This window comes from Dermacentor albipictus, chromosome 1 (assembly GCF_038994185.2).
Source record: "Dermacentor albipictus isolate Rhodes 1998 colony chromosome 1, USDA_Dalb.pri_finalv2, whole genome shotgun sequence".
In the NCBI taxonomy this organism is placed as follows: Eukaryota; Metazoa; Arthropoda; class Arachnida; order Ixodida; family Ixodidae; genus Dermacentor; species Dermacentor albipictus.
The window spans coordinates 507625894-507653212 of NC_091821.1; the positions used below are offsets into that span (position 1 = coordinate 507625894).

The 27319-nt window shown below is 45.2% G+C and overlaps 1 protein-coding gene across 1 annotated transcript in view; it reads left to right on the forward strand.

The window, feature by feature from the left end:
* Vps50 (vacuolar protein sorting 50) overlaps positions 1-27319 on the forward strand; it is a 199116-nt gene that overhangs the window by 53080 nt on the left and 118717 nt on the right. The window contains exons 6-11 of the mRNA XM_065439255.1: positions 684-801; positions 4893-4928; positions 8845-8927; positions 9712-9853; positions 21439-21579; positions 23457-23568. Coding sequence (XP_065295327.1) covers positions 684-801; positions 4893-4928; positions 8845-8927; positions 9712-9853; positions 21439-21579; positions 23457-23568 — 632 coding nt within the window. The remainder of the gene's footprint in view (positions 1-683; positions 802-4892; positions 4929-8844; positions 8928-9711; positions 9854-21438; positions 21580-23456; positions 23569-27319) is intronic.

Here is a 27319-nt window from a genome sequence, read left to right on the forward strand (position 1 = left end):
TGATTGATAGAAATTTCATACTTTGAATAGCCAGTATTTATATTTTAGCATGCCTCCAGGGAATTTCATGTGTTTGATAAGAATTTGCAGGCACAAATGCACACCAGACCATGCAAATGCAATTAAAGTGAGGCACTAAGTGAAACATTAGTGATAACACAAAGGATCTTGCAGCATAGAGGTGATTGTATAACTCGAGTAGGTGAGTAAGTGGAAGATTGAAAATTTGTATTGTAGATTTTGAGGCAGTATTCTAAAATATTTTTTATAAAGTAGTGAAGTAGTTTCAAGTTGTTCTGACTGGTCAAGCATTCTATACTTGTAGCCACCTGTTGCATATGGTAGCCTATGATGACAGGAAAACAGAGTACTATCAGCAATGTTCATACAGTTTTAGTCATTTCTTCCTGTATTGAAAGCATGTAGGTTAGTTGTCTTGGTTACTCATTACCTGCTTTTCCGATTGAAAAAAATTTTGAGCAAGCTTGTGTGTACTATAACCCAGTTAATTTATCACTCACAATAAGTTACATTTTTTAAGTAACATAATAACTGAGCCTTCAAGCGGTAACATTGACGATAATTCAGTTACTGTTTTAAGGGACGATTCGTGAAAGCCGTTCGAGTGTTCGGGCCGATTGGCTTACCTGTGTCATGGCTGTTCTCTGGTTGCTGCACCACAGGAGCCTGGCGTGCAGCCAGCACGAGCTGACGGTGTCCAGCCTGGGCCTCCTGGCTGCCTGCCGCAGGCGTCAGCAGCTGTTGGGGTTGTTGCGCTCCCTGCACCTCATCAAGGCTCTGGTCAGTGGGAGGGGACAACAAGTCCTTTCTCTTTTTTTTTTAAAAATCAGGTCAAAGTTTATTCAAAATCAAATGTGCATACTGTATAAACCGGAATATAGGTCAAGCGAGAGTAATGCCGAACCCCTACTTTGAAGTGAAAAAAAAAACAGTAAAATAAAATCACCAAAATGCACTCATTTTCACAATGGCGCTATCACTGATAGCGACCGTGCAAGAAACTACCGCACAATGTCTGCAATTGCGCCCTCAGACCGGGGTTGCTCTGCATGGTACCCATGAAATGATGTTTTACGTGGGTTGCATGTCAACAGTATTATTTTGTGTCCTCCAACATTACAGGCTTTTTTCAGAAATGCCAAGCTGGTGGCACTGAGTGGCCATGTTGCCGTTCGCATCGGCGAAGTCTACAACTTGTGTCTTGAACGCCACTGAAAACTCTCCACATGCCACTACTCATTGCTGACCAGACAAAAAATAAATAACAAACAAATCATGCATGAGATGGATTAGAAGAGTGAACACAAGAAGACACAGCAACAACAAAATATGCTAGCAATCACAATTACATATGGATGTGGCTTGGGCTATGCATTTGCCAACATACACACCTTAGGTGGCCAGACAATGATTCACATTCTTCTAAAGACTGCTATAAAAGATGAGGGGTGACTTTAGTCTGCTTTTTTCAGAAAAATATCTTGACTTATATTCCAGTTTACACTTTAAATACAGGAAGTAGACAGGCCAAAGGAATAAGTTAAACTGATAAAGTTGACTGGCCTTTGACTCTTCAAAACAGAAGGCAGTGATATGCGAGAGCGGTATTACGACAAATATATCAAAGATATTTGCTATCATCAGTGCACAAAGAATATGTCAACAGAGTGGTATACAATTTAACAAAGTTTTTCAGTTCAATTGGCTGTGTACTACACGCTCAAGGCAAAACTGTGAAGAAATATTAACAGCAGGGCAACAGACATAAACAGCTTGTTCATACATGCATTGCTGTTTATAGAATACTGGAAACGTATATGTGACCAGGAATTGGGATGGCAGTACCTTGAAATGCTGAGTTCAGCTTTCGGCCATGAAAAATAAGGGGAACTCAGAAGTCCAATGTTTGTTAGTTACAGCCATACAAAGGCAACAGATGATGAAGCCATAAAACGAATAGCACCAATCAACTGTTACAGTCTACTTTCGTTGATTCGACCCAGAAGGGACAAATGACTGTTCAAATTATCCAGCTGGTTGAATTAAACAAGATGTGGAAAAAAAAAGTGAAAACACTGCAGATTCATTTGGCAGTATTGGCCCGATTCTATCACGCCCCTGAATCAAACGCGCGCTCACTTACTATGTGTCGGAAGTGGCAAACTAATGTAGTAATAACATGAAAGCTCCTAAATGGAGTATAAATCTTACACACACCCGATTTTTTTAGCAAAAAAAAATTTGTTTCACAATGGCGATCGGGTTTCTAAAGTCAACTTTGGCACAGGGTTTTTAAAGTCAGCTCTGCCTTGGCACATTCCTGTTATGCAGTAAAGCATGCGACTGTTGCGAAGGCAATTTTTGCTTTGTGTCCGTTTCCACTGCACTGGCAACTTACAGCCCAATTTTATTTTAAAAACAAAAGGAAGGTGCATGTTAGAATCATTTAAATGCCCTAATAAGACATTGTGGCCTTGATTGTTTGAAAATCTCCCTAGGGCATGTCAAAATTAGGTGTTTTCGATGAGAGATGACATGTGCTCAACACATTGACTGTACTCTAAGCTCCGCAAAGATAGACGCTGCCACTGAAGGCGTCGCTGTCGAGGTCACCATAGGGGTCAGGTGCGTACATGCTGGCTAGTCAAGTTTGAATTATTTGGCAAAGGCCAATTTTAGCATGAAAATAACAAAAGTGTGGGCCCATAGAGATGCATGAGCACTGGCGAGACTTTTGGTCCGGATCAAATTAACTGAAATGTCAAATTAACTGAAATGTCAAATTAACCTAAGTAGAATTGGCAGAAGTAACTGTATTTTAATTGAAACATAGAAATAATAAGAATGATGGAAATGAAAATGGATAAAAAGACTACTTGCTGCAGGTTCGAGCAGTTCAACCAAAGCACATAAAATTATCACATATATTGATAAATACTACTTCACTGCTGGTCCAAAGGCATCAGGGGCAACATAATCATTATTAAGAGTAGGTGCTCCTTGCAGATACTTTTTCGTTAATAATAAAGCTAACTTGAATGTAATTTACCAAGAAGTTAAAAGTTAACCATTTTATTTTTGAATTTGTATTTAGTTTCTCAACATCTTATCTGGTTATTTGCTTATTACTATTGCAGAGGATCAATTTGCATGAAGTTTGGCCAAAGGCTGACAATCTTTACAAAAGAAGTGTAAAGCTTGAAAATTATCCCGCTGCGTAGGTCGTGTCCTCGGAACCCTTGCAAGCATTCTCCTTCATGCGGACATTCTTTGCTGCATGGTGATGTTGAAAATTAGTTTCAGCTGTCTGTTTTGAAGACATTTTTTTTTTTTTTAGTTCTTCTCTGGTCTGTCCAGTGGTTTGGAGCAATGAACTACTAAGTTTGACGGATGCCCAAATCCCCTAAAACCTCCTGACAGCCTTTGTGGCCTTTGTTGAACAGCAGTATGGCTATGGAAACGGCCATCTGTGCAACAGTGCATGAAGCTAACCTTGTTTTAGGGCACAGCACTTAAATCTTGCTGTTGAGAGCTTTCGCCATGAACTCAGCGAGGCAACAACTTTTCTTCTGTCAACTTCTCGCATGTGGGAAACATGGCCTTTGCTGGAGCACTGGTGGAAATTCGAGAATGAGCTGGTGTAGGCACAGCCAGGGCTAGTGCTTGCTTGTTGTTATACAAGGAAAGCTCACCATCTGGGGCAAACCTTCTTTTTATGAGCCCTATCAGCCGAGCATGAATAAAAAAAATTCAACCCATACAGCTATAATGCCTCAATTGGAATAACCTTTCTGAGTATTCTAGTTGCAAAAACACTTTCATTTTTTGAGACATGAAAATAGATTGTTGAATCATAATTTTCCAAACAAAGTTTAAGGAATGATTTTTTTGAAGAAAATTGCATTTGCCGATCTACAAGATCTGCTTAAATGTGTAATGGCCTTTTTCTTTTCCTTCATTATGACCAGACATGAATGCAAAAATATAACAAGCTATGGTTGGAAAAACCATTATAAGATGTTGCCATTAGCACTGCGGCTGTTGTCCATGTCTCAGTTGTTAAACAATTTCGTAAACTACATTGTGTAGTATTTCTTTAATTAAATTTAGCTGTGAATTCAGCACTGTACACTGCAGTCTTGTACTCACATGTTATGTTTTGTTGGTGCTGCTGTAATAATTGATTTTTGGGAATTAGGTGCAGCTGGAACATTGGACAAGGCAAATGTGCCTTCTTGTCAAGGTTATCAGGCAGAACTGTTTTGCAAGTAGCGAATGAAGCATTTGCTGAAACTGATGCTGAATGCAGTAGATAAATATCAAACATTGGCATATTACTGAGCACTGCACGGTGGCTTCTTATAAGAAAAGAATTTTAACATTTATGGTGAGACATAGTTGCCGCTATCTTTCTTGGGAAACAATCGCAGCACTTAGCTCTACCTACATGCGTTGTATGTGGAGTGACTCTATGGGAAACCATGTGCATGCTTATAATGAGCACAGTGTTGCCTGAGGTTAAAGACAAAAGTGTCTGGAGCTGGAGTGCCCCTTGTTTTTCAACCAATTGAATGTAAAGACTTTGTATGTGTAGTGCATGGGTAATGCACATCATGTGCGTGGTGTTAGCTAAATACTTCACAGTTGATTGTTTCTGAAGTTTCTAATGAAGTGAGGATAAGTTTTGAACAGTCAGTCTGAATGTGCTCAATATTTGCTGATTGCTTCTGTTCTTTTCAAATTTAATGTTGTATGTTTGGCAAGAAATCAGTTTGTGCCTTCTTTCCCCTTCTTTTCAGCAAAACACGGTTACATATTGAGTTAAATGCAGTGCGAAAACACTAATCTTTTCCTTTTCTTTTGTTTTTCAGCAAGAAACTGATGTCAGGCTTCGGGAACTGCTCGAGGTGAGCATTGTTATGTGTTGAGGTTGTTTGTCAGTGGACTTAATAATTGGCTGTTGCTTCAGGAAATACAGCCTTGGAATTTTTCCAGAGCCAGAATCATGAAACGGTTGGATGCAGTGTGCAAGTGCCACTCTGTGGATAAAGCATTGTGGACAGTGCCTGAACTGCACACTTCACTGTGTGTGACCCATACTGATGGCATCTTCGGGTGGTCATTCTAGAATGCTCCGAAAAGGTTGATCTTGATTGGATGGTTAAAAAGGGGTGCTCCGGCTCCATTCAAAGGGCCCCCTTCAGATTACCAAACTCCAGATCAGAGTGCTCCCAGTATCACCATTGGAGCAGCCGGTCACAAGACTCTACCCACTCCTGTGGTTGTGCTGGCAAAAGGGGGACTCCTGCTCTGTTGATATGCTGCCATCATTGCCGTGTTTCACAGCAGCTGGTGCTGGTGGTGGCACTAGCCATGGCACTGCAAGTTCTCCTCAGCTTTCCTTTCTTCTCACTGCTCCGAAAAGCAGCTGACCATTCGGTTGGCACAAGATGTCTTATGTTGAAATACAATGGTAGATCCAGATCAAGTTTTTCTGCTCTGTGTGGAGCAATCCTATTCCAATGGCAGAATGGAAGTGCAGGTTGTGTGTTCCAATGGCAGATTGGGACCAGCCACGGATTCTGTATCACTCTATGGAGCAATAATATTTGCTTGACGTAATAGTTCTGTGGAAACCCGCAAGGTGGAGAGAAGTAATTAATTAAGGGAAAATGAGACATCCACCCAGTCGTAGCAATTGCTACAAAGGAAAACCATACGGGTTCCTCAAAAGAAAAGCCTCATAGTTGAAGAAAAATTCGTCCTGGTCCGGGACTCGAACCCGGGACCACCGCCTTTCCGGGGCAGCCACTCTACTATCTTAGCTAACCAGGCGGCTAGCAAGTGGCAGGGCGAAGTCGAACTTGTCAACAACACGAAGCAAAGCCAAGAGTTTGAGTTTGCTACCTGGTTAGCTAAGATGGTAGAGCGGCTGCCCTGGAAAGGCGGGTTCGTGTCCTGGACCAGGATAAATTTTTGTTCTACTGTGAGGCTTTTGTTTTGAAGAACATGTGGGTTTCCTTTGTAGCAATTGTCATAATTGGGTGGATGTCTATTTTTCCTTTAATTCATTTCTTCTCTCCACCTTGCAGGTTTCTGCAGAACTATTACGTCAAACTCGAGGGAATCTTATATACCATGTGGCAAATCTTATGTGATGTGGCAAAGTGTATGTAGGGCAGTCAGGCCGCTTTGTTAACGAGCACCTTAGAGAACGTGAGCGATCCATACCAACAGGCACAGGTTCCTATTTGGCTCAGCATTCTAAAATATGCAAGCGCAAACCTATGTTTCGTGATACCACGATTTTGAAAAAGCGCCGTGACACCACCGGAAGCATATATCGCACCACCGGAAGCACTGGAAGCAGTTATCGGAAGCGTTCTTTATTCAGTCATTGGGGTCACAGTGCATTAGTGTGCCTTCCTTAACCTTGTACAGCACTGAATTTGTTTTTTTTTATTCTGTCGCATGAGTGCGGTCTTGTGATCGGATGTTGGTGGTTCCTGCACACGGTGCTCACTGCGCATGTTCTTCTAGATTCCGCTGTCTGTAAAGTAGTGATGCAATGAAGTGATGTCAGTTGAGAGTAGCGCCTTGTGCTGGGGGGGTCGTCTTTCTTGTGTGTGCTGTTTTGTGCTAAAAAAAGTATTCATGGATTCGCACCAATTAGCCCGCCAACGCATTGTGCTGATCAAATAAAATGTTTGGATGTTTGTCCCCGCTGCATTTTTCGTGCAACCTGGTTATATCAATGGGATTTTCTTGGTGCTTGAATATTGTTATATGTGAATTCAAGTGTCACATTTGATCATGATGTCCGAGCTAAATAGGTGTGTTTTATACACAGGTGTTTATTATACACCAATTTTTTCTTTGAAAATCACTAAAAGTAGAGGGTGTGTCATATACAAAGGTGCGACTTAAACCCCGGAGAATGCGGAACATGTGCAGGAGCACACATTGTGAGGCGGTCTGGTAACATCCCGAGTGCTCATTAAGCATATTGGTGGTGTAGTTACCCTGCACACTACATTAACTGCCGAACATATTTTTGCGTGGAGGCTTAGTAGCTTCTTGATTGTTGACATTACCAGGCTAATTTAAACAATTAGTCTAAATTTTCCTTATATCTGACAGCTGAGAGTAAAGGATGGTTACTGTTGATACTTTGCTGTTGCTTCAGGCAAAGGAGCTGTGAAACATTGATCAGCCTTTTTGATGCAGCATGTTAACCTGATATCAAGTGAAGTTGATTTTGTCATTATTTTATCACACTATCGCTAGCCATCTCCTGTAATCCAGCTAACAAATATGCATTAAATTATATAGATTTCTCTTTGAAGCAAAATAGAATTATGAATCATGTAAAAATTGCTTTAATGATTTATTATTGCAAAGTGTGTTGCCTACAGCACTGTTTTAACGTTTGCCATATAAAAAAATATTGTGTTTGGTCAGTCAAATGAAGGCTGAAGGAAGGAAAAAGAGTCAAAGAAAAGGAAATAGAGGCTCAATGGTTGGTAGAAAATTCTGTCATGGGATGAATTGCAAGGTGTCGGAGGATCAAGGTCAGTGTGCTTCAAGAAGGGAATACCAAATCAACGCCATTATCACTGCTATCTATGGTGTGTCAGACAAGAGGAAAAGATCATGTTATTTTGCATATTGATTTGTTTAACAAAAGGCTGAAAGAAAGAGAGATAAGCTGTGGCAGAAATCTGAGGCAGACACTACATATATAGTGCTGTGGTAGATGTAAGCTTGCTTAAAAAAGCAAGCACTGTACTAGGTGGGATTATGTAGAGGAACATACGGCTGGGACACTAGCCGGAATATTCTTGCTACCACTGTGGCAGGCGGAGACAATACTGTGCAATATAAAATGCACCAGTGATCATGCAAATTTGTAATTTTCAGCAGCTTGGCTAATATTGCTGACATGGTGAAAGCTTTCACCTGAGCTGCCCTTGCAAAAGCTTGGCAAAATGCAATGTTGGACCGAAACTCGCGAAAAATATTATTCATCTTACACTGCCACTATGCCACATATGTCCAAATTAGTCTTGATCACGCAGACGATTTGAGGAAATAAATTTACTAGGTGGAACTGTCAAAGTGTATGTCTCTACTGCACACTACATGTGACAACAGGCATCAAAATCTTGTGCACGTATTTCTGCAAACAAGTAATATGCTTGTGTTTTGAAAATGAACACCAAATGACTGAATTTATCTGCCTTGCCTGCAACAAAGTGAGAAGTGCATGGCTATGACAAAGCAGATTAGCGAATGTGATTTTCTGCTATGCTTTCTATGCTGTACAATAGAAAGTTGTTGCTTACTGCTACTGTTCTGTCATGACAGCTTATGTCACTGCCGCCTGCGAGCATTTCACAGCTAAGCAGTGCTAGACAGATGAGTTCTGTGACCTTAGTTACCACATGAAAAACTGGCACGTGACAGAAATGGTAGTGATGACATGTGGCGATGTAACTGTCACCTCCAGTGCCGGTGATGAAGGTTCACGAGCATGGAGCACGAGATAAAGAACATGCTAGCATGCCTTGCCTGAGGAGCCGCATCTAACTACAGCTTCCAGGAACTATTGATACCATGGCTGGTTGGCTCCACAAAATCATGGCTGTGACCGCCACCTCTTCCTGCAGGCTGCAAAAGAATGCTAAGGCCCTCTAATATTGAATTCTTTAAGGCTGATAACCTTATGTGTGCAATGCTTGGCTTATGTCTTTGGGCACAGCTCAGCTCTTGCTCTATGTGCCTCACATTTTAATGACGGTCTGCTCTGTTCTTTTGCTGCAGGAGGAGGACTACCCGGGTGCAATCCAGCTGGGATTGACGTGCCACAAAGCAGCCAGCACCTTTCGGCACTACCAGTGTGTTGGGTAGGTGACTACTCACTTCAAGCACAGCCTCTTGGTTCGCCTTACAGTCTTTACCAATCAGCAATTGATGACTTTGTTCAGGGGATGTGTTCTCGGACTATCACTTTCGGAAAAAGTTTCACTTATGTGAGATTTTTCAAAAAGAAATATTAGATGCATGCGCACCAGGTGGGTATATGTGCGAAACAAGCTCCTCTTGGCCCTTGCGGGTTAAGTCTCACAAAATTTTGCAAAAGTGAGACAATCGCTGAAAGGGATTGCTTGAGAATACTGCACCAGAGGTTGACATTATTCCTTTTGCCAACATAATGTACTCAGTTGTACTGAAATGTAGTGGAAGGCACCTAATGACACTGAAGAGGAGCAAAGATGTTTACCAGCGGTCCTCACTGATTTCGGCACCTATGCCTTGCTCTTTTGCGCAATCCAATTGGCATGCGGCCCCACAGTAAAGTGATTGTCTACGTTTACAAACAATTTTCAGAGGAGGTTGCTCCGTCTGTGGGATGCCATCTGGCTCCCTCTGGAGAAGAGAGGAGGAGGGCATTTGCTCTCCTTGCTTTTGCACTGTGTGCAGGAGAGTGGGAAAATATGAAATTCCATAATTTCATGATGGTGAAATGTAGGGTGCTTTAGTGAAGACCAACAGCTCTAGAATCCTGAAGAACATACCTTTGTGAAAAGCAAATTATATATAGAGTGCTGTTTTAACACAGTGGCATGCTTGTAATGTGCTCTGTTCTGCATTCTTGTGTGATCGTGTGACTATGCTGTATGGATGCAGGGAGCTAAGTGCCAAGCTGCAGGAGACCCTGGAGATGACTGAGGAGCAACTTGATGTGGCACTGTCACGCCTGTGTGTCCAGTTCGACAATGACCACTACTGTCGCTTGGATGCTGCTTACCGACTGCTTGGCAAGACACAGGTGCCCCTCCCCTCATTGCTACTAGCTGGCATCGTCAAAGTGTGTCACGGGGATGGGCCTCTAGATTGCACACCCAACTTGTGAGGATATCTGTGAAGGGCATCATGCTACCGTCATCAACCAATTTTTTGGGTGCTGAATTTTGCGGATTTGCTCGATTATTCGGACTTCTCTGTGGCACTACCACATTCTCTATGAAACCGATGTACAGTTAAACATCATTACGACAAACTTCATCATAGCGAAATTCTCTGTAAAACAAAGTATTTAATTCTCTTTAATTTATTGTCTGGAGAACATGATTTTTTAGCCCAAATATAACAAGAGGTAATTGTACATGATTTCACTTCAGTTAAACCTCACTCTAATGAAGTCAGTAATATCAGCAACTTGCTTCATTATATCGAAATTTTATTTTATAGAAATTCGACCTTTTATGCAAATAAGTACAGCTGCTGATAGATTTTTCTTACATCAAAGGGGCCGCAGAATACAGTCGAACCCACTTATAACAATATTCAAGTGCCACAAAAATGCCATTGTTATAACCAGGTTGCATGAAAAAAATCAAGAGGGCAATGGCAGAACTGATATGAGAAAACTATATAGGGCACCGTTCTTTGCCCAGCCGGTGATTGTGTTCATTCGTTTAACCGCTTCCTGGGCGCTCCGATCGTGTGTAACAAACCGCGGCTGTCGGCGTTAAGGAATGGCACTGCTATAACTGCAAAGAAGTGTCACGGGTGGCAAGTGGTATGCAAGCACCGCCGAGGCATCACATTGGTGGCCCCAAAAGGGGCTTTTTAAAATTGCGAGAAGGCTGCTGCGGCAGCCTGTCAGCTTGAGAAACCCAGAAGAAACGCTGAGCAGAGATCGCCGCAAGCATCTTGCCCCGTACTTCTCACTGGCCTGCACAAGGAAAGCCTATGTCCGTCAGCCATGCATACTTTACGCGAAACTTGCCGACATCCTTCTCCAAGACATCCAAGCATTCTGCGTAGTGCATCGGAAGGTTCCTCATGAAAACGAAGCCCCAGAGGGACTGAATCATACCGTGCCTCCTGTGAGGACGACAGTCTATAGCCGTGTGCTTTCTTTTCACCGGTAACGGCGTGCATTGCCAATGATCAGCGGGCGGATCAGCCATCTTCCGTTTTGGAGGCGAGTCAAGCGAAGTTGAGAAACCGCGTGACTTGGAACGACTTCGATACAACCAACAAAAACGAACGCGAGCAATTAAGCTGTTCGCAGAGCTGCACTGAATGAGGAGCCAGCGAGCAACATGCAAGCAATCTGCTTGTGGCGCAGTTGGCATGGTCCATTTGTGTTTCGGAGAGTGGGGCGGTGTAGAGCTATGGGCGCAGCCCATTTGTGTTCGGAAGGGGGGAAGGGCGACGGTAGAGAGCCGCGCAGAGATGGCGGGAAAATGAGTGCGTGGCAGCTGTTGGAGCAGCGGCCCCTCGTGCAACGGCTCGAATTTCTCATTTTCTTTTTTCTTTTCAAGCATTTCGCATTTCACTACCTTTCGGCTCGGACACCCAGCAGCCAGACTTCATCGTTATAACCGATAATGCAGTGTCGGTGCATTGTAGTAAGCGGGTTATTTCACTATGGGGGGTGAAAACATACAACAGTCGACAGTGCAGCAGCTTCTTATTGTTATAATCAATATTTTGTTAAAACCGGTATCGTAAGTGAGTTTGACTGTATTCTGAATCATTGGCCTATCTCAAAAAAGCGAATTTGAAGGAGAAAAAATTTATTTTGTTCAATTTGAGAGCCAGCGACAAAAGATAAGATTTTGTGCTGTGTCAACAATATTTTCACATCAGTGGTACGAGGGGAAGCCAGCCACGGTTTCGAGTCATGAAAGTCATGGTTTTGAGTTGGGCTGTCACGAAAAGCGCCGGCAATAGTGCGATAGAAAGAGCGATAAGATCCTATCGCACCTCGCTTGCTGTATGCTTTGGGTGCGAGTGGAAGCATGCGAGGATGATCCAAGAAGAATGGTGGCTTGACGAGTGCTGTCTTTCTGCGCGAGCTAGGGGGAATGGGGCAGAATGTGCATAGATTTGACACCAAACTGTAGCTTTAGTCACCGGTGGCCAATGAAGTAGTGCCGATTAGGCCTAATAGCTTAGGGTATTGTGGCCGAGTTGAAAATTGGCTGCTGGTCTATGTAGCAATGAGCCGCAAGTGCCATTGTGGAATGCATGCCATTAATATGTTAGTACAGGTGGCTCGCCAGTGATCGGTCCCAATATCCCGCATACGGGCTAGAATGACAGCTGCTGAAGCAGCGTGAATTTCGTTGCCTCGTGTCCCAGTGACCACAATGATGTCCTATGGATATCGTATGGACATCCACTGCCAGGGCATGGATATTCTAGGGGTGTGTCCAATGTGTCCCGTGGACATCTCTGACATGATCGCTTGACTGCACTTTTCATGTCCTGCAGACATACCTTGCATGTTCACAAGGGCCATCATCGGCAAACGCTGCACACTTAGCGACATCTGCCAGTGCCTTTTGCACAGTGTTTGCTACAGTTGCCGACCGATAATTCGGACACTGATAATTCATACCGGGGATGTCCAAAGGATATTGCATGTGGACCTGTTTCGGATATCTTACCACAGACTTCCCAACGATATTGCACATCGGCCTTCCTCTGCATTTACATGTATATTTTGTCGTTCAAGAGGCTTTGTCTTCGAGTTTTCTCGTTACAGAATTATGTTCCCTTTGTACTGTACTGCGCGGACGGTGACGCACGCAGGCGCGCAGCGTGACGAGCAAGTAGACCAACATGCTCCGGAACAGAGAATTCTTTATTCGGAACAGCGCGTGCTTCTTCTACGCGCTCGCGGTTGCTTATCCACATCTGATAACAAACACTTAATGACGCCTGTCGGCACTATCACATTACTTCCCCCACAAGTTAAGTTCCTATACGAAAGTCCTCCGACTCGTAACGAACAGGTTGGGGCCGCTGTCGTGAACTTCTATGTGGTACGGCAGGGGGCTCGGGTGACGTGGGCTGGACGGGTGCTTGGCATAGGGGCCGTGCTGGTGTGGGGGTCGTGGGCTGAACGGTTGCCTCATCCTCGGGATGTATTTGAAGATGCTCTTGTTTACCCATTGGCTGATGGTCTCCCTCCATGGACTGGTCCCGCTCGGGCACACCCGTCGTGCTCCCGGGCATACCCGCCGGGACTGTCTGGGGGCCCGCGTACGGCAGGTGCTTTGGAATGGCTGGCTGGGATAACTGGCAGGAGGTAGACGTTTCCGCATGCTGGAAATAACTGGCCAGGCGCAGATGATCAACGTGAACAAAATGCGCTTTGCTCATCCTGTCCACCAAGTATGTCACAGGGCTAGTGACCTTCACTATTTTACTTTCAGTCCACGCTGTTTTCTCCCCTCTGACAGTTTTAAGTATAAACCCCATGCAAGCGATCTTGCACGCGACAGCGACAAGCGACGCGATGGAGATGGCTGTCGCGTTCGCTCGTCGCCTACAAGTTGCACCCCATGCGAGCGACAACTTCGAGCGACGTCTCCCCAGTGTTGCCGGTATGAGGGCAGCAATATAGGCGCCGAAACTAGCGTGACGCGTGCTTTATTAACTTAAGTTGATGTATTTTCCTGTAAAAAGCAGCATAAAATATTTCTGAAAGTCTTGCAGTAGGTTCTTATCCTAAATTCAATCGTTTGCTCGTTCCGTGCGACAATCGGAAGTACTGGAGTTTTGTACATCCAGTTCCGGCTTTGCGCTATTGGCTAGTCGCTCATAGCACTTCCGGGCGACGAGCGACGGATTCTAGATTTGCAAAACCGAGCGATCGCGCGACAAGACCGAGCGATCTGTTCAAGCGACGGCCCGATCCGTCGCGCGAACCCGTCGCTCGTCGCTGTCGCGCACAAAATCGCGCTAATGGGGTTTAGCCTTTAACGTAGACGCAGTCCCCTTCCGTGAAGAAGTGCCATGGAGAGCGACCTCGGTCACGTTGAGCCTTGGACTTTTGTTGCCCCTTTAGCGTCTTCTTGAAATGATGGCTTTAGCAGCGACAGCTTTATACGCGGCGCCCTTTTTAGAAACGGTTCGGCTGGTGATGGGCCCGTTACTGCACATGTAGTTGTCCGGTAGGCAAGCAAAAAATGGTCTAGGCGTTCTCGTAGCGTCCTGTGGCTGCCGGAAGCGCTATCATGGAGTAGTTGCTTACGCAAGGTTTTTTTTACTGTTTGCACACACCTCTCAGCTGCTCCATTAGACTGCGGGTGATAAGGTGGGCTGTATGTGTGACGCACTCCCCATGCCTCGAGAAAATCATTTAACTCTCATGCCATAACCTGAGGGCCTTTATCTAACACTAGCTGTTCCAGCAACTCGTATGCAGCAAAGAGGGTATGAAGCCGTTCAATGGTGTTCAAGGCCGTTGTCGATTTCATGTGAAAGACATCAATCCACTTAGAATAAGAGTAGACACACAGCAAGAATGAAGCACCTTCGCACTCGAAAAAATCAACGTGTACTCTTTGCCAGCAGCGAGTGGGAAAAGGCCAGGGTTCCAAAGGGGTGTGGGGAGCGCTACTCTGCGTTGCCTGGCAGATTTTGCAACTTTTCACGACAGCTTCGATCGCTGCGTCAAGCCCAGGCCACCACACTAGGCCGCGAGCTAACATCTTCATTCGGACTGTTTCACGGTGCTCAGCATGCAGTAATGCCAACACATATTCTTGCAGTTTGGGTGGAACAATGACCCTGCTACCCCATGTCACGCATCCTTGCTCTAGCAATAGTTCCATTCGTCTGGTGTGGTATGGCCATAGCTCGGCTTCTACTTGCAGTGGCCATCCACTAAGAGCAAGTTCAGCAACCTTGCACAGCACCTTGTCCTGTCTGGTAGCCTTGGCGACATCTCTGGCCTACACCGGCGTCGTTTCAAAAACTGCCAAACAGTCTGCCTCTTCATCCTTTGCTTGACTTGGAAGTGGAAATCTCGATAACACATCGGGCACTTCCATTTGGGACCCTTTCCGATACCTAAGCTCGTAACGATATCCCGCCAAGATAAACACCTATTGCTGCATGCGCACAGCGGCCAAAGTTGGTATTGGCTTGCAGGCACCTAGAATGCTGAGTAATGGCTGGTGGTCCGTGAAAAGCGTAAAACGACGGCCGTACAGATATCGATGAAACTTTTTCAACCCATATATTATGGCCAATGTTTCTCTTTATTTGCGAGTACGCGCGTTCCGCTGCTGATAATGTTCGAGAGGCAAACGCAATGGGCCTTTCGTCCCCGTTTGGTTGCACATGCAAAATCACTGCGCCCAGTCCGTGCTGGGATGCATCGCAACTGAGTACAAGCGGTCGCTTTGGGTTGTAGTAGCAGAGTACTGGGCTCGACGTGAGCAGCTTCTTTGTTTTCTGGAAAGCAGCAGCACATTCTTTGGACCAGTGCCACCGCAGGCCTTTCTGTAAAAGAGCGTGTAGCGGTGCTGCCATGGTCGCCAAGTTCGACAAGAACCTGGTATAGAAGGTCACCAGGCCCAAGAATGATTTCAATTATGATGCATTTGAGGGTTCTGGTGCAGCTGTAATTGCTTTAACTTTTGATCCCAAATGCTGGATTCAGGCTGCAGATATCCGGTGGCCCAGGCACCGAACCTCCCTTTTGAAGAAACTTGCATTTTTCCTCTTGAAGAGTTACATTGTGGGCCTGAAACCGCTGCAGTACTTGTTCTAGCCGCTCTCGACAGTCCGACGTGGTAGTACCCTCAATGATTACATCATAAATGTAGCATCCTACGTGAGGAATACCACTGAGAATTCTGTCCATAAGCAACTGAAGTACTGCCGGAGCGCTTGCAATGCCAAAGGGCAGACGCTGGTATTGGAAGAGCCCTTTATGCCTGTTTATTGTCAAGAGTGACTTGGAGTCTTCGCATAGCTCTACTTGCTGGTATGCAGAGGCTAGATCCAAAATGCAAAAAATACTCAAGCCCTCTGAAGCTGCGAACGAGTCTTCTGGTAGCGGAAGTGGGTAATGCTCTGTTTTCAGCACGGGGTTCACAGTGAGCTTATAGTCCTCACACAACCGGACACCTGCCCCTCCGTCTTTTGGCACAGCGACCAAGGGCATTGCCCACTCGCTCCGTGTTACCCGCTTCATGACGCCGGCTTCCTCTGTGGGGGTTCCACTCTGCGTGCGGCTACGGCTGAAGGCGAGCTCCGGATCTAGCCCCACGCAGTCGCTTCGTGGTACTCCCAGCCCGTAGCGCGGGATTCGCGGCTACGCCGGGTTCGAACGAATAAGGCAACCAGCGGTGTCAACGGTAATAACGTTTATTGTTATTAGCAATAGCGAACACTCGCAGAGGGACGTCCTCTCAGTAGTAGTAGTAAATAGGCTTGCCTCATTGTCTGGGTGGGTCAGACAAACGAGGTCACTCACGGGATGCGGCAGGTGCTTTCGTCCAGGCGGTCCAGGTGTCGGCGTCCCAAGAGAGAGCATCTCCCCCGGTGGCGCGCTTTCATGCCTTTTTAACCTTTTTGCGAGGGGAAGTCCTCCTTGCCCGCCGGATACGTTTCCCTTTCCCGTGAGCTGCGTGGGGGGGAGAGGGGTACGCGCGTCACAAGAGCGACGGAGAAAGGGAGGGCGCGTAGTGCCTCTCTCCCTTGTCTACGCCGGCCCGACCCGTCAGCCACGTGCGAACGGGACGACGCGGGTGCGCGGGAGGAAATGGAGGCGGGTGCTCCCCACACCTCCCAAGTATCCAGCTTATTTCCCACTGGTTCAACAAGAGCGAAAGGTACCTTACATGCTCTGCAGAACACGGGTTTGCTGTCCGGTTTTGTTAGGATTTGCACTTTGAACCCGGAAATTGGTCCTAACTGCTTCGAAAAAACAGGCACAAATTTCTGTTTCAGCTCAGTTACAATGTCTACTGACCCTATGGCAGCGACTTCGTTCCAATTTACCCTTAGTCGACTCAGCCAGTTTCGTCCCAGTAGGCACGACCACTGCTTTCCTGCATCATCGACTATTATCAGGGGAAGGACGCAAGTCTGCTTGTTGTATTTTACTTGCACGTCGACCGAACCAAGAACTGGGACAAGCTCGCCCGTGTATGTTTTAACGGATCAGCCACCGCCTCGAGGGGCAGGTGCGCCCAGTTCTGCTGATAGATTGCCTTTGGCATCATCGTCACTGAGGCGCCCGTGTCTATTTGCATGTTCACATTGTAGCCCTCTACATCCACGGTAACATAATATGCGGAGTTGTTGCTGGGGATACTACAAATCTGCAAATCATTATCTGATTCTTCCGTGGAGTCGTCTACCCAATTTAGTTCTTTGCGGGGTTCGGTCCCCCGCCTGCACATCGTCCTGAGATGACCTTGTGTGCCACAGTTTTGGCACTTGTACCTGCGGTATCGACATCTTCTTTCCGAATGGTTTTTTCCACATCGGAAACATTCTACCAGTTCTGTCGTGACTCCTCGCCTGCGGTTCTCTCTGATGGGGCATTGTTGACCTGGGAGCTTGCCTATTTGCCTGCATTCAGCTGTCAGTTCCGTCTGACGAGCTGCTTCGTCATACTTAATTTGTTGCGACTGCTTCGATACCATTTCGCGGTTCAGAGCAATTTTGCAAGCCGCTTCAAAGTTCATAACCCCGGCAGCCGCAAACAGCTCCCGCTGGGTGTCCACGCATTGCAGCCCTGCTGCGAGCCTGTCCCTCAACGCTTGGTCAAGAAAGTCACCGAATGCGCAACTTCTGGCTAAATTCTTCAGCTGGAGTATGAAGTCTGTCACGCTTTCTTGTTCATGCTGTACACGGCGGTTGAATCTGCACCTTTCCACTACGATGGCTTTCTGGGGGCTGTAATGGTTCTTGAGAACCGCTTTAGCCTCATCGTACATTTTGCTGGATGGCGCGTGGGGTACAAGCAGGTTTTTTAGTATTTCACATGATTTCGGTCCTACGACCATCAAGAATACGGCTAATTTCTTTGCTGTCGGCTACTTCAGTTGCCTTTACATACAACTCGAACCGTTCCACGTACGAGTCAAAACTTTCGGCCTTCTCGTCGAAGCAATCGATTCTTCCCACCTTTGACATGTTGCCGTTTCCTCGAGGATCCGCCGCCCTGGCTTGGTTGCCTGGCCCGTTTGTTGTCAGCATCTGCCGCGGTCTTGGGAAGCCACTTGCGTCAGTCCCACTCTTGTCGCCATGTGTAGTGTACTGCGCGAACGGTGACACGCACAGGCGCGCAGCGTGACGAGCAAGTAGACTAACGGGCTCCGGAACAGAGAATGCTTTATTCGGAACAGCGCGTGCTTATACGCGCTCGCGGTTGCTTATCCCCTTCTGATAACAAACACTGAATGACGCCTGTCGGCGCTATCACACCCTTGCAGTATGTTCAAAAAACAATCCGAAGCTATTATGCCTGCAACTTGTGTTTATGTCATACTTGGCAAATTTTCTAATGCAATTTGCTTTCAAAACTTCATTTCTTCAATAAGCCACTTGTGCTTGACAGAAGGCCTAGAAGAATGAGGAGTATACTGCATTTTCGTATGCATATAACGTGTGCACGCAGTGTATCTGTTCTTGATGTGTGGGCACTCTGCCCGTTGCCTCTGTCACACGACATGGGCTAAAAACATAATAGCTATTACAGTGAAACCTCATTAAACCATAGTTGACAGGAGCTCGAAAAAAGTGCATACTAAATGGTAGTACTCCTTAACTGAAACAGCACGACATTGCCCACTTACCTGTCAAAAACGGAAGTCGGAGAGAGTGTGATGAAAGGGGAAAAAAACATGCAGTATTTATTTACTTTGCGCGACAAACGTGTTATTTTCGTTTGATGCCGCCGCGGCCTAGCAGCGGCGACAGCTGCCTCAAACTTGCTGAAGCTGTGACCCAGCTTTTCAGCCAGCCCTCTCCTCTGGGCAAACGCTCGCATGGCAGATTCCTCGTTGGCGTTGCATATTCTCCGTGCACAGGCGCGGTAGCACTGCAGAAGTCCCGGGACACCTTTTCATTGTGGGGTGCTGTTCTCGTCGCGACAATTGCATTCATGAGGCTGACGTACAGCTTCTGCCACTGTCGGGCCTGAATCGCCCGTGCTGTTGCTTTCTGTGTCGTCCTTATCACTGTCGCTAGGCAACACTTCGGCAACACTTCGGCAACAACAAAGGCAATGATGGCGAAAAGTCCAACCTCGTAGCCGACATCTCTTTGCGGTTGCAGCAGTGCTATCAAGCGACTTCTTCGCATTCCAAATGCCACACACCATAGCCAACAATAGACCCATGTCGCGTGCCAGCGCCGACTTTTCGTGTCACGTTCGATAGCACGAGCGATGTCTAATTTTTCTTCTATGCTGAGCACCCGGCGTCTTTTTTTTCCATGTTTTGGCATGACGCGAGTTCTCGCTTGCACGCCACAACACTCTTTGGCGCAGCGCCGAATGATGTTGATGTTGATGAGGCTTCACACGCAAATGCACAGGGCGCTTGGAGGCCATTGTGCTGATCTCTGAGGCTTGTTGTTCTGCCGAGCCGCCCGATGGAGATGACGCACCGCCGTGTTTGCGCAACGAAAAGTGGAAACAATACGTGTTAACCGATACGTACGCAATAAGCTGGTACGGTTTATGCGGATGCAAAACACATTATGTTCAATTACTGCTGAGTCCGGGATTTGACTTTACTACTTTTAAAACGAAAGTACTGTTTAAGCGGGTACAGTTTAACGAAGTTTTACTGTATAGCAAAAACTGTGCGAAAGAACTTGGCATATGTCTGCAAAATGCACGCAGCATGTCCCCATGATGTCGCTTGTGAACATGCCAGGGATCTCTGCAGAACATGTTAGGGGGACCAAACAATCATGTGAGGGACGTCCGCAGGAGGCACTCAGCGCATCCGTGGGATATCCATGTCCTGTCGGAGGATGTCCATCGATATCCATTGGACGTAAATGTTGTCACTGGAATATTCTTGGAAATGTTCATGGTAGGCTATTCCAAACTATGTTCGTTCGGTGTCCTAATTGTTTCCGAAATGGTGCACGAACATTGGAACATGATTCAGATGTTTTACAGATGAAGTGTTTTCACTGGAATCCAACACTCTCTGCAAGCCTTTCAGCATCTCATCAGCCTGATCTTCGCACATGCTTCCGCAATTTCCAAAATATGCACTGCTTTTATTGTTGCTTCTGTCTGCACAGTGTCATTGTTTCAATCGGCCCTGTCAACCTATAGGAACCTTGTACCGTCAGAGGTGGCCTCGGCCGATGTGGTGCCGTTCTGAGAATTGCGGAGTTCTGGCACTGTGTGTGTGATCCCCACATCTGGCTGACTTTGAGAAGTGCATACGGCAGAAGCGCTTGCATAGCCAAAGTCCACGATCAGGCAGAGCGGTCCATTCGTTGTGCGCTTTGCGCCTCTTTTGCGCAAAAAAACAACAACAACAACAACAAAGTAAGGCACTTGCTTCCATGGCATATGTACATGGAAGGCTCTATCCAAAACACACAGAATACTCGGAAAATTGAATGGTAGATATATGTCTTGCTAATCGAATTATTTGAATGCTCACTATTTGATTCAGAGATATTCGAGTGTCTGCACACCCCTAAAAATTTCGGACATCGCATGATGTTTTGCTAAATATTTTGGACTGATCCACACGTGCAGTGTCGGAAACATGGTGGCCGCATACAGCCACACAGGCTGTTGCTTATGCCCTGAAGCATAACTGCGAGTCGGCCTAGTTGGAACAGATTCATCTTAAACCTTTTTGTGCGCAAAAAGTTTAAGATGAATTTGTTTTGTTGTTTTGATGAAAAAGTTTTGTGCGCAAAAGTTGTGTATGCTCTCACCTTCGTTGTCAAGGCCCTTCCTCAGCATTCTGAGTGCCATATGACTGCGTTTCATTTTGTCTTTTTGGCACCAAACCACACCTTGGATTACAGGCTTCCGACAAAGCATTTCTGGTTAGACTAAGTGGGGGGGGGAGTGTAGCCGAGTAGCCGAAATGCAGAATCTAGCAGGCGACTGCGTTTTATTTTGCGGGATTTCTCTACTTGTCATTCAAAGCAAACATGCAGTGAAGCTCGCTGGCACCCCATTTTGACGTGTCTTATGATTCTCTACAGCCATCTAATTGACATTGTGACAATTATAACAACAGTTAAGAAGTTAGATAATTTGTTTTTGTTAAATAATTACATTTCAGGAACTAACAAAATTACTGGTGGTTTCTCAACAACACTCTAAAAATGTGCATGGGACTTTATTGGCATAGGATGTTCCGCGTTTTTATGAAACTGTGCATGGTAGTTGGGACACACTGTACAAATAAATAAATAAATAAGCTTTCTCTTCATCAAAGTTTCTTCCACTTTGCAGGCAATATTAATTTGCTTCTTCAATTTACGTTTTGTTTCCTCCCCTTCAGTGTACAGTCGTGTATTGTTCTGTTGCTTTCCTGTGCTGAGCATGCATTCTATCCGCCAAAGTAAAATAGTGGAGGCCGTGTTGCATCAGTGCAGATGGCCGCCCACCAGCTGCTGATGCACTTCTCGAGCGCAGTGCACAGCAGCGCTTTGGTCGTGGTGAAGAATCATGCCACTCCTGGGGACAGCACAAGGCCGCCAGGCCTGCACAAGGCACAGTACATCGACCTCTGCAAGGTGGGTCATGGTGCTTAAGAGAGGCCTGACTTTGCACTACGTGGGTATACAAGCATGGCTGGAATCTTTTCTATATTTTTTTTTTCGCTTGGCTTGCCATGCAGCATAACATCACAATGGAGCTCAATGTGAGCATGCAAGCCCGTTTTGTGGAGATACTGCAAATGTTTTGACATGCTCCATCGAGCTCCTGTTGTGCCGCAGAGTATGCAGTTTACTATTACATGAAAGTTGGGCCTTTAGAGCCTCTGGCAGCAGGGCCCATACATGGCCGGAACGTTGCAGACTCCTCTCTTCAACTTAATTGGGCTTTGCCTGCCTTAACTAAATAGTGAATGTTGAGATAATTTGATTTGTGAATAGAGTATCTATGTTTCCATTTCTTTAATGTTTGGTCGGGGTTCACCCCAGAAAATTTTGAAAGGGGGACATCATCTTGGAACCGGAAAGGGAGGGGGGAGTGCACTTGAAGATAAGGTTCTTTTTTTCCCTTCTGTTTCTTTTTTTTTTCGGTACAACCACTCTGCCACATTGAATGATACATTCATCAATCTTGCTTTTTCTATGCAATAATGACAGAAATGCTTGCCAGTAAGACAACCTACCGTGATCGCACAGCTTGCCACTGCAATTCAATTTTGTGTCAGCCAATAGGAGTGCTTCCTATGCACACGTGGCAGCAGTAATGAATCACGACACGATTTTTGGGGGGTTTCGCTTGCTTCTTTTGCTTTTAGTTTGGCACGGCAAAATCTGGTACAGCAATGGTCACACTAAGCGACCACTGACGGGCATGCAGATTGTATTGGATGTGCATATTCAAGCTTGCAGATTTTACCGAGATCATAATACAGTTTCTGACCTGTTTTGTCGACTAGCAGGGTCGTCTGTAAAAAAATTTCCTTTCATCTATTGATTAAAAAAAAAAGACATTTTGAGACAAAACTTAATTTTTCTTTTTTACCAGCAGTATAAACAATTTACAGACTTTTACTTAGTGCTGTACGGTGCTTCAGTGCAACACAATAAATTTTACATTTTCTGATGGTGAGTGCTGTGCAGCTGTTATGCTTTCACTCGTCATGCAGCCTCATGTGAGTTGAACTAGCTTTCACCTAGCTTTGTCTTCTCATTTCTTGTTAGAAATTAAATATTCTGTGTTCACTCAGTATTTGAAGTGTGTCTTTTCTTACATTCATACTCAAATTTCACTTTTCGTGCACCTGTATTTTAAGTCAATTTGAATTCGTTACCTGCTACTCTAGAGGAGCTCACTTTGCTGGTGTGCAGCGTTACATGCCAGGACAGTACAAATGTTACATGCAAGGACAGTACAAAGGACAGTGCTCATTGGGCGCACTGCACGTGTGTCTAGTGGACAGTTCTTATCTCCTGACTAAAGCAAGCAGGAAAGAAAGACATCATCCTCTGTTTGCACTTCCAGGACTTCTGGAAGCCTGGAACCAGGTTATTCAGCTTGGTATTTAGAATTATATTAAGTAACTCAAGGATGATAAGCATTTGGGTCAGTTAGTGTGCATAACTACAATTATGCGCAGAGCTCAAAGACAGGGAGATAGCAAAAGTGTCAGGACAACACGCTACCATCAATCAGTTGAATCGTTTTCACACTGTAAAAATGGTTGTTAGTGCACTGGTCCGTTTCACTTGCTGCATCCTGTCCTTGCACTGTGCACTCGCACGTAACAGCATTAAGGGAGGACATGGCTCAGCCTTTCCACAATGCCTGCATTGTATTTGACGTGGGTGAGTCTTCACCATCCTGTGGTGAAGGTTTTTCTTTGTTCCAGCTGATATTATTTCTGTCGAGCTGTAGATTTAGTTCTGGACGTGGGGTTGTGCTGGTGACTTTGCAGCTGGTTCCTGCAGAGAGGTTTCTGGGCTGCCTGGTGGACCTATGCCAGGCACTGTGGCAAGTGATGTGCAGCTACCGGGCTCTCCTTAGCTGGCACCGGGATCGAGAGCCTGGTGAGTGCCCTCCTGGTGTTGCTTTCGAGCCCTCGACTGTGGTCTAGCTGGCGTGGTAAAAAGTGAAGTGATCCGTCACAATAACAACTAGATACGGACAAAAAAGGAGTGATGATCAAAGGCCCTTCAGGGGTAATCATGCACGATCTGCGTGGGGCTGTTGGCTTTAGTTCTTGTTTTCCTCACTTCAAAAAGAAAGAAAGAAAACAGTGCCTGTGATCGTTTTTTCTTTTTCAGCCGTGTCCAGTCGTTGCGTTGAATGATCATGAACACATTTCAAGTCGCTCAGTTCTCCCTATAAAGAGAAGCATTATGTATAGTACAGTGAAGCATACAGGCATTGGTGTTGTATGGCAAAAGCCTGCAAATGCAAACAAATCTTTTGGACCTACAGGTGTTTATTTCTTGCAGAAAGTGTAGAAAAAAAGTCTGAGGACACCTAAGCACTTCTTACAAGTTATGAATGCAAAAGCATTTATGACGAATTGAACACCTCTGAGCGGTCCTTTGAGTTTGATGCTGTGGATAATGTTTGCATTATTGCTCGTTCCAACAGTTGATGACAGTGATGGATTTCGCTGCCTGCCTCCTTGCTCGTTTTGCTGCATTCTTCTGCTCCCTTGCTTGGTCTGCGGTGTACTGGCGTGGATGGCCATGTTTCACTACTGCCAAGGTTGTGGCCACCGACAGTGTAGGTGCTTCAGACTTCATAGCGGTATGTGCTGCTTGAGCCAGCAAGCGGCAGAAGCCTGTGGTACCAATGCCGCATGCCGCCGACATTTCGTTACTGCCGAGGTTGTGGCTGCTGACGATGTAGATGCTTCACACCCCATAGCGATACGTGCTGCGTGAGCCAGCAAGAGCGACTTAACGTCACAAGTGTGTCAGGGGCACTTGTGACGTGGTGTCACAGCCAGTGGGAAGTTAGGTGCCATTTTTTCGCTGCTACAGACGCAGCCGGATTTTGTGCTCAATGGAGCATTTAGAATCAATACTTGCTAGCACTGCCATGCAAGATGTAATATAACAGCAGTGTGAGGTTGAAAAGACAACCATATTTTTCTGCATCCTTTTCTGTCATTTTTACAGCAGAAGTGTTCTTTTTCTAAGTCTCCACAAACTTTCATTGCACAGATGCAAATGAATTCATATTATCACTTGACATGGCAAACATCTGGCCTGCCTTTAAGGTTTATAACAGGTAGCTGTTTCTAACTGGTTCCTCCCTTCACAGGAAGTGAGTGGTGTTATAGACTCTTTTAGTACGTTCTATTTCTTGGAGCAAAGCTCGTTTGTTATATCAGTGGTCTGATTGAGACGAGTTCTCGATACCAAGGCCACGCTTATGGTCACACACAGGGAGCTTGTGATGCAACTCCGACGGAATAGTGGTGCCATCTGTTGCCGCTATAGCAAAACATGGCAAAACACCACGTGGTGACAGATGATGCCACCATTCCATGGCACAGAAGTGGGCATCTTCTGAGATGTGTTGCCACAAGTGGCATGTTCTTGCCATTGCCTTGGATTGGCATTGCTTCAGGCAGCGTACGCCAACATATGTGCTCCCGTCATTCATGCATCAATGCTCGGATGCGTCAAACCACTTTTACCGCAGAAGTGGCTTTTCTCAAGGTCTCCAGCAGACTTCCATTTCACGGAAACTACACCATCACCTGACATGGCTCAACACAGTACAGCACAAATATAATGATTTGGAGTCTACATATAGTCGTAACCACTACAGATGCACTGATCACTAGCTCTGTCCTCTACAGAATTATGCAACGAAATAACAAATTGTAACTCTCGTCAGCAAATATATACGCCTTCAACGGCGTCATTCCTTTAATAAACTGAACTGATTTCTTTTACTATTTTGCTCGTTTTAAGGCAGCTAGCTTTCTTTGACTCTTGTTTTTGTACTCAAACATTTTGTGAAGGGCACTTTCTAAAATTTATGTAATAATGCCAGAATGTGTATGCTCTGAGGAGCCCTATGTTTGTGAACAAACTACTTAGTTAATTGTTCCTAATGCTCCCTTTGTGCTTTTAATAAAGCATGCTTTAAAATGGGGAATGTAAGGATAGAAACTTTTTAATGTTGTCGATACTAGGAAGTGAAGAAGGGTGTAGGATTTAGCTTGTTGGTAAAACATGCTTTCAAATTTGAATAACAGCGCAAGGACAGCAGATGCAACAGAAGAAAGAACAGAGTGCTAAGTTCCAACAGTTTGTTTTCTTTTCAGAAAGCATAGCAAGTTTTATAGCCACACCTTAGCACATCAATCATGTGCAGAACGCCGCGACAAAGCCATACAAAATTCACCGTGGCATCGATAGCCTGAGGTATCTGACCTCTTCTCAGTCAGTGTGACAGAGAGGTTGCTGACGCACCCATCTTTTAAACATGAAATTTTTCCCACTTCGATAGTTTGATGCATGACAAATCACTGTTTTGCAATGATGCTACTTTTTTGTATCTTGGCTTTCATCCACACATAGAGCAGGGGGCAGAAAGCCAACTCTGTTTAGCGCGGTCAACATTGTATATGTGCTCTTTTAGTCTTTCTGTAACGCAGCGGCTTGTCTGTCCGATGTAATATTTACCACAGGAAAGGGAGATCCGATACATTACGTTGTTTGTGCAATCAATGAGTTCATTCTTGTGTGTGATAAATCAACCTCGTTTGGGCCGAGATGCTGGGATGGTTATTTTGCACAGGTTGCCTAATTTTTCAAGGGCAGAGAAGACAACTTTGACAATAATGCGCTAAGCGACCTTTTTTAGATTGTGCATGATTCTATGCATGTATCGGATTACCACAATTTTTGTCTATCCCAAGTTGCTCCATCTGGATTTCAATTCATCACGGATGAATAGCTGCACAGCAGGCATTCAACAACAAGGGCTCGTACAAGAGAGGGATAGCCTGCCGAAGTTAACCGTTCAGACTGCTCACGAAAGCTGTCGATCATATTATGTTTGCAGGAGTTTCTTAAGGCATTTTTGAAATATGAGCTAATAATGCCACATTTTATAAGTTTAGAGTGTGTGGAGTTGAATGGAAGGAGTGGCTTGTTGCCACGTGGGCAGTACATCCAACAAGAACGGTTTTTGTGCTAAAATAGCTTAACATCCAGTACCTTATTACACCATTCTCAGAAAATTCATGGGTTATTTCTAGTGGTTTAAAACGTTTGCGCAGTGTGTCTAGAACTAAACGAGCATCAGACTCGTACGAACTGGCAATACTGTCAAGAAAAATGAGAAAGTCATCCGCGTATCTAAAAGCAGCGAAGATGTTAGTGCTGATAAAAGCATCCGACAGAGATCTGTCAAGTTTTGCTCAAAACAAGTCACTTAATGTAGAAGTGATGCATGATCCGATGCAAATGCCTTCTTTTGAAGGTGAGGTTTACCATCCCAATGGATGAAAGTCGACCGTAAATAAAGGCGAAGCAATACTAAAAAAACCACTTACACTAATACCAGACTGAGTCTGGTACTTTGAAGGGTCAAATTCATCCATGCATTCGTCAATGCAGTAAAGTAGTGAAACATGTGGTATAGAATAATATAGGTCCTTAACATCACTTGAAAAAGCAAACAGGTTTTCATTGCATCATGAGCTGACAAATTGCTGGACTGCACCAGAGTTTTTTCCAAAAAATGGATTGTCGACGTTTAAACAATTTAGGTTTTTCTGCAAGAAAAGAGTGACACATTTTTGCCAGGTGCCATTAGCTG